The sequence below is a fragment of the Monopterus albus genome, unplaced genomic scaffold (assembly GCF_001952655.1).
Source record: "Monopterus albus unplaced genomic scaffold, M_albus_1.0 scaffold157.1, whole genome shotgun sequence".
Classification (NCBI taxonomy): domain Eukaryota; kingdom Metazoa; phylum Chordata; class Actinopteri; order Synbranchiformes; family Synbranchidae; genus Monopterus; species Monopterus albus.
In genome coordinates this window covers 924522-938811 of record NW_018128037.1, presented here as the reverse complement: position 1 = coordinate 938811, position 14290 = coordinate 924522, and the positions used below count along the sequence as shown (strand labels likewise).

Sequence of the window (14290 nt, the reverse complement as noted above, 5' to 3'; positions counted from 1 at the left end):
AATATATATAAATATATATATATTTATATATATTGTTGTTTTTAAGGTGACATGTGTCTCCGGGTCCCACAGACCCGAACAGAGCACAAGGGTTAAGCAGACCTGTGTTCCAGTGTATTTCAGTTGTGGTCAGTGTTAACTTATCTGTTTTTAAGGCTACATGAAGTTACTGTGGGTGTTTTCTGATTGCTCTGTAAATTCTGTGTCTGTTCTCATGATTCTTATTTTCCTCTTAATTACTCTTACAGATAGATTTCAGGGAGTCAGAACCCAGATCCAGTGCCAAAGGAAAACGAAATGCCCTGCCCTGACATGTTGAGCACAGTTTTATTGACAGTTTTACACACACATACATGTGTTTTGAACAATTTGGGCTTCTCCTCTTGCTCTTTATCTGTCTTTGTTTACTTGTTTTTTAAAAGTGTCAGACACATTATTTTACAGGAGTCACGCAGACACACATTTGTACGGCTATCTTTGCATTCCAGAGCCCTTTCGCCTACCCTTAACCATCACGACTACATGCCTAAATCCAACCTAACTCTAACCCAGTGGTTGTCCACCTTTTTTGGGTGAACGCCCCTTTAAGTTGAGTAGAAACCTCATTCTTGCACCTCCCCACCCCAGCCAACCTCCCATGCTTACAAACTGGATGTTGTACCACTAAGGCCGTCGCTTAATCAAATCACTATTTGTTATGAGTGGCAGTTATTGCTAAATATGGAAAAGGACTGAGAGCCACTAGGTATAAGTAGGGGATTAACATATAATTAACTCACACAGAAAATGATTTACATTACCTATTTACACTATTTACACTTATTCAAAGGCTTAACACACACACACCTACTTCATCAGTGCCCACCTTAGTCATCTTAATGTGCCCTTCACCACTGCCAGGCAGAGAATCACTACTCCAACCTAAACCTAATTGTTAAACCTAAAACCTAGGCTTAACCTTCGAACATCCCTTGGAAGGCGTGAGGACAGGCCTCACTGTCTCTAAATGTCCTCACTCCCATGGTATGAAACTCTAATTGGTTCTCACGCTGTATAGTCATACAAGTACACAGACACGCTCACACAGCAAGTAGGTCTATAAATCCAGCCTAACAGCAGAATGTGGTGACAGATTCAAGGTTCTGCACCAGAGGGCTGCACCTACAAAGCACATCACCTCCCAAATTTATCTCCTCTCCGTTCCTTGTATGCACAGGTCTGTCTAAACACACACAAAAACATACACACTGACAAGATTTACACAGCTACAACTGCTCACATCTGAATTTAAAAGTTACAATAAACAAACACACCATCTTGCCCGCAGGCCCACAGCTATATACACGTGTCCACTTACAGTCACACCCCAGCCACACACACAAACACATCGCTACAGTCATGAAAGCTGTCACGTCTATTTCAAGTGCTATTTTTATCCAAAATGACAAAAAAGACACATACAAAGACACCTAGGAGATATGATATTTTAAACATTTTTGCAGCTCACGTTTTGATGCCCCAGCAGCCCAGCAGCCCCCCTGCGACCCTGTTCAAGATAAGAAGTATAGATAATGGATGGATGGATGGTTTTTAGCTGTGAACTGGGGAAGACTGGATTCTATCCATCTTACTACTGGAACTTAGAGACATTAATTCCTCTGAGACATATTAAAGTTTTACATTGCCAATGATATTTGTAAATGTTTTAATTACTGTGGTTGTGTGTGTGTGTATGATGGTTGTTCTTAGTTAAGGAACTGTCTTGCCGTGGCCTAGTGTCTATGACATTTGATCTCAGCTCTCTCTTTGCAAAAGAGATCTTGGTCTCAATAGATTTCCTAAATAAATAAAGCCTAACTTACAAATAACTAATTAGACATTATTTTATTGTACTGGCTGTAATAGTGATATTACAGTATTATAAGTTGTATGTAAGCACTTGCTAATTCTATTTTCTTTTTAAGATACACTCCAACTGAACTGAAGGTGTCACCAGCACCTACTACAAATCAGACTTATTGGCGAAGTACATGGAACACACATGGAATATGACTCCAGCACAGATGCTAATGGGGATCCAAATAAAGAATAATAAACCAAAGCAAAGGCCTGCTTGGAAAGTGGGAAATCCATCTAAAAACCTATAATTTGAAACATGTACAATATGTAGGTTATTTGTAGTTATCCACCCAAAACATGGAAACATGCCCACTTTTCAGGAACTGAGAAACAGTCTTGGTTAGAGCTTGATGACAATGCATTTTCCTGTCAGGGCATTGAAGGAGTTTCATCAGAGAGATAACAGAGAATGTCCTCAATAACCCAGAGACATTGTTAAATTACATAAATCTGAGTAATGAAGCAACATGAGTTAACTGTGCTCTAAGTTTTCAACCAGGGAGCCAGAGCCCATGGTACTGTTTTACTCTATCTGTTGAGCTAGTAATGAGTTTGAACTAAACCCTGCTCAGTAACTGGCATGTTAAACTCTCGTCACTCAGAAACTATTCAGTAGCAAAACTCACCAGAGATTAGACGATTCAATGGTGGAACAACAATGGATGACTGACTAAAAGAACCAACGGGTCCTTTTTATGTTCTCACTCTTCTGGTAATAGCTACAATGATTCCATCAATCAATGTGTCTTCACGCCAGGAAAGAAGAAGAGAGATGAAATGCAACAGGAAAAGATGGGGGTGGGGGTCAGGAAACGAAGTCAGAGATATTGTGACACACAGGGCTTCTTGGTTTCTTTCTGAAACTTGATGAATCAGACCTGGTGTCTATGCACACACACACATACACACATCAAGTCAACCCAACCCGTCATGACTGCATGCGCCAATTCACACCATCATGGCTTGAAGGAAAAAGCTGGACCAACCCCTTTAGACGCTCATATATACTATGATATCGAAATGCATAGAGGTTAGCAGGTTTGTGAAAGTCAAATTTGATCCCTGGCCTTGTAGTCAGATGGAAGAAGATGGGAGTGCACTCTACTAACCAATTTCCACAGGAAAACTAGGTGGGTGTCATCCATATACTTTTGGCCAATAGCATATGTGTGAAGGTCTGTGGTTACTTTTCAGCAGCAACTGAACTAATTTTCCAGGAAGAGATATCCATGTATGTGGAAGGCTTCCTAAATGGTATAATAGCTGATTAGTTTTAAGTCCCACTGAGTAGTGGAAACATCAGTCCCTTTCAAGTAGCTCCAAGGTCGGTAAATCCAACTGGTGGTCGCTGCATCTTCCCCCACATGACCACATACAGTCCCAAAGTAGTGAAATTAATTCCAACAGGTAGAGTAGCATGGACAATAACATCATGGGTTGTTAATCCGCTCATTAACCCACAACACATGACATGCTGCAGACACACTGACCTCAAGTGGGTCAAAACAAACAGGTACTGTGCTCCAGAGGAATCCAGCATTGATGAGCTGATCATTCACTGTCCCATGGGGCTTCACAGGCCGGCTGCTTGTAGGTTAGACCCAGTCAGGTAAAACAGTGAGCCCCAGGAACATTCCTGGACATGCAGTAACCTCAGGCCCTGTATTTTTTTCCGCATCCTCTGGTCACAGTGCAGCAGCAGAAGGTCAAATAGATCCACAGAATCACACGCAGTCAAAAAATTCTGCTTTCATATTGGCACCGGTGGGTGTCAGGCAAGCTCACATGAACGCGCAACTGCCTCAAGATTATGACCATTCAAGGAAATCCTTAAACTATCAGGAGACCTTTTTTCAGACAATATAAAGTCTCACGAGTGAGTTTGTGACACGTGTATAAACCGAGCTGCTTCTGCATAGAAGTACTAGAGCATACCCACACCTGGTGGAGACTCACGTACCTCCAGTGATTCGAGTACCACGATTTGAAATCACTGCTGTAGAGGGTTATGGGAGACTGAAGCTAATCCCAGATGACAGTGGGTGAGAGGTGGGGTACACCCTGGACAGGTTGCCAACCTATCACAGGGATGACACTTAGAGACAAACACTGACACCTATAGGCAGTTTAGAGTCACCAGTCAATATAACATGCAAGTCATTAGACTGTGGAGGAAGCTGCAGGACCCAGAAGAAACCCACATAAGTACAAGGAGACCATGGCCTGGGTAGGCGGTCAGATTCTAATCCAGAGGCGACAGTGCTAACCACTGCACCGCTGTGCCACCTGATATGTGGACAGTTTATCAAAAATAATGCCTACTTGAAAATTAACTGCAATAAAACACACTTGGCAGGCGTGATCGACTGGCCATCTCAGTTCATTAACAAGCTCTTAGATGATTTACTGGTGGTTCTGAAGTCTCCATAGTGTTTTACACATAAGATGGAAGAAGAACTTGAGTCTCAGAGTCAAAATCTAACATTTGCTGCTAGTCATATTGGTTTGCCTGAAGGTTACTTTAAAGGTGGAATTTTCATGTAAACAAACATTGTGTTTTTTTTTTTTACCAAAAGGCTGTGTGTGTATTCTTTGAAATGTATTTCCTTAACTCATAGTTTGCTAGCTTCAAATCATCTTTCTTGCCCTTGTTTATGTTAAGGCCAGTTCACAGCTTCTGCATCTGTGTGGGCGAGGGTCTCTACAAGCTCCCACCCATAATGTCAATTTCATCATCTGGCCAAGTCCATGCAGAACCCTGTGCAGACATGTCCCTGCAGCTCAAAATGCATGACCACGCAGACAGTCCACACTATAAACACATCAACTGCTCCTGCACCAGAAAGGTAAACCCGATGCTTCTTTCATAAACTGTATGTATTTTCATTCCCCATCCTTGGTGCTCTATGTATTAAGTAGTCACACACCATTTTTCATGTTGCTCTTCTAAAATACAACAAACAAAAGAGCTCCTCGGCCATCTGGAGGTCACCATCATGTTTTCTAATGTGCCCGTGTGGAATAGGTCTGCACACGTACATACTGTACGTCCAGTTATAGAATCCCTAATTGTACTTTGTGTAAAAGTGCGTGTGCATCCACAGTCGACAGCTGTCTGCATCCATCGTGGAGTATGATCAGAGCTTTACTGCCACCAGTATCAGCAGAACAATACCTATCATGATGGCTGTAAACAAGCTAGAATAGTGCTGCTTCTGTATTGTTGGCTCCTTTTATGAAAATGTCATGTATCAACTTGAATTAATACATAAATAAACATACATGCACAAAAGATACATTCTATATTTACAGTAGAAAGAAAGGCCTCTTATTTGTAGCTGCCTGTTTCTGTGCCAGCAAAGAGAATTTTTAATAATAAAAGCATTTCCCAGACAGTGAAAGAAAGAAATTCAGAGAAAGAGAGCTAAAGAGATGAACACAAAAAGGAAACACAAGAAAGGGCATTAGTTAGACAGGGAGAGAAAGAGGTGCAGTTGGTTTACCAGTATGTCCGTCATTTTGTGAGGGCGGGAAGTCAGTCAGAGTGCGAGTTGTCAACGATGTTAGCAGGCCGGACACATGCATGTCATCCCCCCTTCTGCCTCGAACCTTTCCTTTATAAATATACACAAATACATGGACACACACACACACACACGAGGGGAATGCATAAATGTACGTGCAAACATGCCGTCACGCAAATATGTCAAACAGAAGTACACAAGTACAATACAAAAGCACACACAGTCATACATGAATATGTGTGAAATCCCACAAGAGCATGCAGTCGTGGGCCATAAATATAATTTACACACACACAGAGCAGACAATCCAACACAGCATATAACACACATAAAATGACCCCACAATCCCAGGGGAATGTACATTTATCCACAAAAAGGGTGCACACACACAAACACAAACACACAAAGAGAGAAAAAGGCTATAGTCAGTATGATTGCGTACCAATCACCTACAATGGTAGGCACAATACTCTGAGAAAGGTATAGCATTTCACAAATCTGATAAACATAAACTAAGTTTCACTGAAATGATGATCACATTTTTTGTAAATTACCAGAAAAAGAAAAGGATGTAAACCCTCTCAGGCTGTCTCAAGATTACCTCATTGAGAGCTAGAGAAAGTCTTTTCCTGGTACATCATAGTATGTCATTACTAAGATGGTGTGTATTTTAGTTTCACACATTAATATTCCATTAGATGAATTATCAATCAAAACAATCAGTTGCATTCCTGTGGTGGGAAATTCTGCTGAATCTGTATCAGCAATGATTCTGTCTTTACTTAACCATGATGTGACCAGGCCATGTTTTTGCTGTCATTTAAATTCACTGACCCAGTTTGTAGTGTTACAACAGTCTCTGGTTTACATGCTGTTACCTTACATAAAAACAATGTCAGTTGGTTTCATGCAGTGCGGTGTACAGACACAGGGGCACAGGGAGCACTGGATAAAGTGAACTGAGGTATCACATTAGGAGAGAAAAAGTTCAATGGGTGCATCCCTTGAACCCATTAATGATTACTGGACCAGCACATAGCTAAAACACAAAACTAAAGCATCACCAAATATTTCAACCACGACAAGGTTAAACATTATATAATACTGGACTAATTCAGGGTGTTAACATCAGGTCATACTGGACCAAACACTGGATACTGGTCCAAAATTGAGATAAGCAATCTGTGAATACAGGACCAAACAAGGGCTAAGTCACAAGAGAATACTGCCATCAAATGTTAAATAAAAAAAAAAGGATGGCAAATGCAACATATCGACACTGTGATATGAGTTAAACACTTGAGGATATGGAAATGTACCCCTAGGGTTCATTTTGCTTTGAAATTAACCTTAAGTGAGCCAAGTGAATTCCACATTGAAACCAGGAGACCAATGCTTATTGTGTCATTTACAAACCACAATTCCAATGAAGTTGGGTCATTGTGTAAGACATAAATAAAAAAAGAACACAATGACTTGCAAATCCCTTTTGACCCATATTTAACTGAGCACACCACAATGACAAGATATTTAATATTCAAACTAATAAACTTTATTGTTTTTTGCAAATATTCACTAATTTTGAATTTGATGCCTGCAACATGTTCCAAAAGAGCTGGGACAGGGGCAAGAAAAGACTGGGAAAGTTGAGGAATGCTCAAAAAATACCTGTTTGGAACATTCCACAGGTAAACAAGCTTATTGGAAACAGGTGAGGAACGTCATGATTGGGTATAAAAGGAGCATCCCAAAAGGCTCAGTCATTCACAAGTAAGGATGGGGCACGGTTCACCACTGTGTGAACATCTACGTGAGCAAATAGTCCAAAAGTTTAAAAACAACATTTTTCAACGTACAATTGCAAGGAATTTAGGTATTTCATCATCTACGGTCCATAATGTCATCAAAAGATTCAGAGGATCAAGAGCAATCTCTGCACGCAAGCAGCAAGGCTGTAAACCAGCACTGAATGCCCGTGACCTTGGATCCCTCAGGCAGCACTGCATTAAAAACAGACATCATTCTGTAAAGGATATGACCACGTGGGCTCAGGAAAACCACTGTTAGTTAACACAGTTTGTCACAACATCTACAAGTGTAAGTTAAAACTCTACTATGCAAAGCAAAAGACAAACATCAACAATGCCCAGAAATGCCGCCGGCTTCTCTGGGCCTGAGCTCATCTGAGATGGACTGATGCAAAGTGGCAAAGTGTGCTGTGGTCTGACGAGTCCACATTTCAGATTCTTTTTGGAAATCATGCAGAGGTTTACTGTCACTGCTAAAAGTATATGATTTATATCTCCATAAGCAAGGTATGACTGGGCTTACTCAAAGTAAAGTTTCATGTTGCTTTTGGACCTTCCCTGTACTTTCAATTCAATTGTAAAGGACTGCAATGTAAGGCTGAAGATGAATTTTAATACACGATCAATCGACTCATTTAGGTCATGTTAATGTGGTGAATGGACTTCTATTTTCAAGCACATGGTTGATACAGCTCATCCAAATACACTGCTTGTTTAGGTCTGGCAAGAACAGCTTCAGAATACACGACATCAAAATAACTTCTCATGAACAAAGTGAATGTTAAGATTTTAATTTAATGTATAAAGAATCTTTTTTCTGTTGCACACTGACTGCAGGAACTAGAGGTGAAAAAAATATGTTAATGTATCAATTAAACACTGAACAGAAAAATAATCATTATGGTTAGGTTTTAGCATACCGGTTGACACACTGAGCTTTGAACATTGTGAGCATAATTTCTCATATTTTCTAGGTCAAATGATGTCTGGAGAAAATGATTACCAGAATCAATAATGAAACAAATCATTATTTGAATCCCTATACTTAACAGCAACAAAAAAACAACTATTGTAGCTTTAATTTCGTAGCCTGTTTTTGAAACAGGAACAACCTTTTACTTATAACTCCAATTTTAGTGGCTTTTTGCTGAGTTCATGATGTTCAAGAAATGACATTGTCTTCTGTGGGCTCTTGATGAGATTCCTTCAAAATCCCAATGGATAACCTCAAAAAAGTGTGGTGGACGAACTAAAAATAAGGCGGGTTTTTTTAGTTCCTGGACAAACATTTGATAGTGGGGAGATCTGAGGTGTCCCTGTAACATCAGTGATGACATGGGAGTACTAATTTATTATTGATTTTTAAAACATGAACTCAACCACACAGTGACCAGTAAAATCACCAGACAATCATAACACACGATAATAACAAAGACACACACACAAAAATAGCAACCACATACACCCCACTAATGTAAAGATGGGCTGAGAGAGAGAAAAAGAGTAAGTGACACAAAGGGGGAAACACAAAACGTGAGACCAAAATGCAGAAAAGACCAGCTTGAAGAAAAGAGGAAGCAAGCAACAGACACAGTGAAGAAAGACACAGGAAGTGTGTACCAACTGGCAACAAGCAGGAGGAAAAGCACGTGTACACTCCTGATCAGGTGGAAATCAGTATCTGTGAGCTGGTGTGTGAGCCCCCAGTGGTAGCCAGACACCTCGTTCCCAGAGCGCCAACACTGCTGATATTGGTTCCCAAAGCAGTACACAAGTGCTAATTTGGGGGAAAGCCCCACATAATTGATAGGTCTGATAGAAGAGCAAAGTGAATTCAATGATTTCTGAGAGCATTTTCACACTGAATGCGTTTGAAGCCTTTTGTTTTGAATGAGCATTTAAAATGTCTCTGGTTTATTCGGTCACGTGAGAACGAAGACTTTACACCAGTGAAGCTCACAGAGACGTGTAGAAACCCAAAAACAAATCTCACTTCTCTTTCATAAGCATTTGTTTTTTTAAGGGGGGGGGTTGAACTGTCTCCAGGATAGGACACCCCCACCCCAAACTTTCAGATTTATGAGGATTAAAACGAGATGGATGTTGACATCTGATGGCCTGCAGTTCCACAAGCTTGGACACACCAAACTGAGAACAGTGAAGAAATGTGCATTGCCGTACTTTCAAAACCTGACAAGCATGACACTTCCTTCCACCTTTATTTCTGATTTCAAAAGCACCTTTCTATGCAAAGCCTTCCCCCAAAGCTGTCCAGTATGATTTATGAACAGGTATTTACTCCATAATGAAGGGATGAGGAGACGCGGAAAGAAAGGGAGGGGTCAGTTATATACAGTAATATCATCTCTGCTCAAACCATGTTTACTTTACCACAACAACAAATTCATTTCTGCTTTTTAGTGCCTCTTCCTCATGAAAGTGCCTAACCAGGCTCTACACCTTATAAGGTCATAAATAGTAATTAGACCTGATTCCTAAAAATCCCAATAGGAATTTTAAAGCTGTAGTTTATACAAAGGTTGTGAAGATAATACAATAAGACTGCTACTGGACTGTTATAAATAGTATGTACAGTAGGAACGTCATAGTATCAATACAGAAACGTATCATACTACAGCAAGGGCACTGTGAACTCACAGAGACACTGCAGGAAAAGTAAAGGAAAACTGTGCTTTTTTTTTTTTTTTGCCAAGGTCCCAAACACCAGCTGATGAGCTCTTCAATGTGTGACTGAGTCTGTGAAACATGGTTGGGGTTTAATTCGCAGTCCAACATGACAAGAGCAAGGTACTGTCAGAGTTTGAGGTGTTTGGTCCCTATGAGGAACTGCAGCCACTGTTAATTTTCTTTTTTTTCTATTAAAGAAACGTGTGACATCACTATAATATAACAGTAATTTGTAATATTTCTAGACAGACTTCAACTGTCAAATGGTCAAAATCAAATCCATCTAATTAAGTAAACTAAAACTCGGGCAAAAACCCTTAAGCAGCACTTTAGTCTGTTACATTTTCACCTATGCCTTCATCATAAAAGTGCAATGTTGTATCGTGAATTTAAAACCTTCTTCACATTGTCAAACTAAAGATACTGTTTAAAGAAAAAGAAAACAAATAAAATATGTTTCCTCTTTTTTGCCATACATTCTTCTTGCTTGTAGAAACAAGAAGCGGGCAACAACATAAGCCTCGTAAGCTCACTTCATTCTAACTCCGCATCATACAATCTGCTACAAGATATAGCCAGAGTCAGGTAAGCATCCTAAGTCATGACAGTCAGGTAAACTGCACAGACGTAAACTATTCATGTCCCAGTTTACGGGAATGTCATAACTCAAGGAAGCTCATGTAGCCAGCTGTCATTTTTGTTACTGTTTAACTTAAAATAACTTTTTTGTGCACACTGGAAAAACTCCGCAAAGTAGACATACTTCACATCTGAACCATTTAAAACAAGTAACATTTAGCTCAGATGAAACACGTTTACTGAAAAAACGGTTTAGGCAGTACCGCCGCCCACCCTGATCCTGGTTCTGTCTGAGGTTTCTTCAGATAGACAGAGTTTTTCCTCTCCACTGTCCCCAAGTGCTTGCCCAAAGAAAATATGTTGGGTTTATCTCTATAATCCTCCAAGGTGCTGACCTTACTATGTAAAGTGCCTTGAGGTGATTTTTGTTGTGATTGGATTCAAAATTAACTAAAAGGCACTAATGCAAAGCTCAGTCTTGCAGTTTTAAGAATAGGTACTGGATCTACATACATCTTTATACCCAGCCCTAAGATTACATTTTTGTAGCCAATGTATTCATCCTATCACCAGCAAATAAGTCTCAGTTACACAATTATAGACCACTACAACAAAACTGACTTTAACAAGTATACTGGTCCGATTCAACCGATCCAGATCCAAATGACATGCTAATTTAGGTTAGGGTCATTCAATTTTGTGTTTTTGCTGGCAGTTACATTTCTTTATGATACAGGCCCATAGCTGTTTCAAGCACTACAGCAATCCCTGGCCTCATGTCACCTTACATAACAAGAGCACTCAGAGAGTGCATGTACCTCTGCCAAGGCACAACATTCGCTCACACATTGCCTGTGAAAAATGAGATTCAGAACAACACAAAATGTGTCCTAAAGTCTTTCAACCGGGTCAGATCTGGATCATCTTTTAGTGTATGATAGTCAGATATACTGTGCATCTTACCTGAACATTTAAGGGTTCTATCTTCATGATAGGCCATGTTATGGCAGAAAATATGATTTATGTGGGGTTTTCAACGTTAAATTCAGATGTGGAATCCGGATCAGATGTGGATGAAATTTGGTCTGGTGACAGACATTGTCACCCTACAAATGATTTTGATAACTACTGACAGACATATGACATTTTTTACATTTTGCCCCATGTTGTACAAAGAATGCTGATGACCCATCCAGCCGTTTGTCTGTAATCCTCCAAACCATCCAACAAACGCACACACAAAACCAAAAACATAACCTCCTTGGTGGAGGTAAAAATTATTCCAGTGAATTTCAGACAGTTTGGTTTTGAGATTTGTAATATGAGGAAAAATACAGCAGTAGTTTTAGATCAGTATTTGCAAATGCCAAAAAACCTGACAAATTTGGTATTGGTGGAAAAAGTCGTATCAGTGCATCCCTAAAATGGAACATATATTGCACAGATATGATTGTTATACATCCTAAGAACAGATACTGAAGGAAAATCCATCAAACTTGAACATATCACCAATTCCCAGTTTTGTCTTACTATCAACCAAGCAAAGCAAGAATAAGACCTGAGTACATCAACAAGATTGACTAACAAAATGTTGAAAAACAGATGCCATCTGTGGCCTCTGCGGATACACAAGTAATATTCTAGTGATATAAAAACTATAATTTATTACTCTGTTAAGGTAATAGTCTAAGTCTGGAACATAAAAGCTGATGCTCGTTCCAACAACCCAACAATTTGGTGGGTTTTTCTCTCTTATACTGTAAGATCTGGACCTTACAGTGTAAAGTGCCCTGAGATGATTTTCGTGGTGAATTGGTGCTACACTGACTAAAAAAACAACAACTGAACAATGGAGGACATCTACTGTTCATAAAGTACCCTTTGTTTTAGAGTGTCAAATTATGCAACATTATGTCATGACACTAATGAGTTTTGCACATATGACCTTGTAATTCATTGGCAAAACTGAGTTGTGTGTCATTGACTGGTGGCCACAGCCAGAAGATACCTCACACACTAGCAAGAGTGTTAGGTAGCAAGCTTATTGTGTCTACAAAAAACTAAAATGAACAGCTGCAACATCTACTGAATCATGTATCAAGTGAGAAAGCATGCTACACCACAGATCTTTTGCACTGTATCTTGCATCTTGCTTGAGAAGATAAGATTGTAAACAGAATAAGCTAAGATAGCACTCTTCCTGTCTGGTTTGCAACTTTACCCTCAGCAACTTTATCCATACTGCATAAGCACAGTGGCCTAAGGACACTTTACTGTTGAGTGAAAAAGACATACATGTCAAAGTAAATTAGTGGAGACAGAAACAAGATCTCAATGCAGATTTAGAGTTAAAAAGATTGCATTAAAATCAATGACTGTACAAAACTTGAAATCATAAAAGGTCATGCTAGTTTGACTTGGGCCTTTACACCTTATCTGTGTTACAACTACACCCGTCTTCACCTCTGAGTGGTCCATCCAACAACAGAAGGCTAACAGTCCATTTACTGTCAACTCACTGGTAGAAATGAAGAAAACCAAAATAAAGTACTTTAAAAACTTATTTTCTCTTCTTCCTCAGTTTTCTACCAATGAGCTTGTTTGTGTGTTTTTGCACGTCTTGTTTCATGTTACAGAAAAAAAGAAAGTTAAGCAAGCAGCACTAGACTGAAACACTCCCGCTGGCGCCAATGTCATTAAGAAAAGCGTTTAAAAAACCACCCAGGTAAGGACTGAAAGGAGACACGAGTGCTCCTTCTCTTTGCTCAAAGACCGCTTTTCTGCCGCTCGTTCTTGATAATGAATCAAGGAAGAATGAAAGGAGAGAAGGAAAAGAGGGGGGGGTTGAGGAAGGACAGAGGGGAGGAGGAGGGAAGGAATCACGGAGACCGACCTTTTCCTGAACACCGCGGTGCGAGGAATAGCCCCGCCGCTGACTGGAGACCTGGCACAGGGAAATTAAAGTGAAACCAGCACCCCTCCCCTCATCGTGTTCAAGCTCGTGTCTGCAGCCGATCAGATACTCACAATCTTGGCATTAATAAGATCCGGAGGGCGGTATCCGTTGCGCTTTCGGAGACACATTCGTGGTGTTTTTTTTCGCCCTCTGCCGCTCCACACTGCTGATTGTACCGCTGAAGGTGGTAGTACTTCTGAAGTTTGGAATTTTACCACGAATGCTCCTGTCCTTCGTGTCAAACATAGCAGGACCAACTGAACAGGATAAACACGTTTGTCAGAGCTAAAAACAGAAACGGAGATTTTTATATTACATGATGTTTTTTTAGGAACGGGGCTAATTGTTTAAATAAGAATTTAAGAGTTATTGGATGATGTTCGTAATGCAAAGTTAAAGTGACACATTCAGATCAGCATCAACGGAATATGAGTTCATTACAGTGTGTGTGTGTGTGAGAGAGAGTGAGAGTGAGAGAGAGAGAGAGAGAGAGAGAGAGAGAGTGATCACCGCCCTGGCGGAAAGAGGCGACAGAGCGCATGCGCGATTTCACGTCCATGCAAGCAGATGGAAACCTGGGGTTCTCTATAATAAAACTTTATGTATATGATCATTTTCATTCGTTGTAGATGTTATTACACATCGTAAAAGATCGCGTAAAACCATAATTTAAATAATAAAGTGGGTGTTTTAATAATAAAACTTATCTACCTCTCTATGCATAATGTAGGCATGTAGGCTGTTATTACTGGGCAATCAACTGGTTTTTACACATAGCCTACATTCATATATAATGAACATTGAATTGAATTTATTGTAACTTTACATTGGCAATG

General features: G+C 39.9%; 1 protein-coding gene across 8 annotated transcripts in view; it reads right to left on the bottom strand.

Annotated features, from left to right (window-relative positions):
- rgs19 (regulator of G protein signaling 19) overlaps positions 1 to 13611 on the bottom strand; it is a 38184-nt gene extending 24573 nt beyond the window's left edge. For 3 of the 8 annotated variants that reach the window (XR_002276150.1, XM_020615067.1, XM_020615068.1), the window contains exons 1-2: positions 13526 to 13611; positions 13392 to 13442 (exon numbers count right to left, since the gene is read on the bottom strand). Coding sequence is in view for 6 of the 8 variants with exons in the window: in XM_020615067.1 (XP_020470723.1) it covers positions 13392 to 13442; positions 13526 to 13582 (108 nt within the window). In the remaining 2 variants the exon portion in view is untranslated. Of the gene's footprint in view, positions 1 to 2525; positions 2655 to 5402; positions 5514 to 13391; positions 13443 to 13525 lie in introns of those variants that run through there. The other 5 variants (XM_020615070.1, XM_020615072.1, XM_020615071.1 and 2 more) reach the window with 5 other exon arrangements.
- Positions 13612 to 14290: the final 679 nt, after the last annotated feature.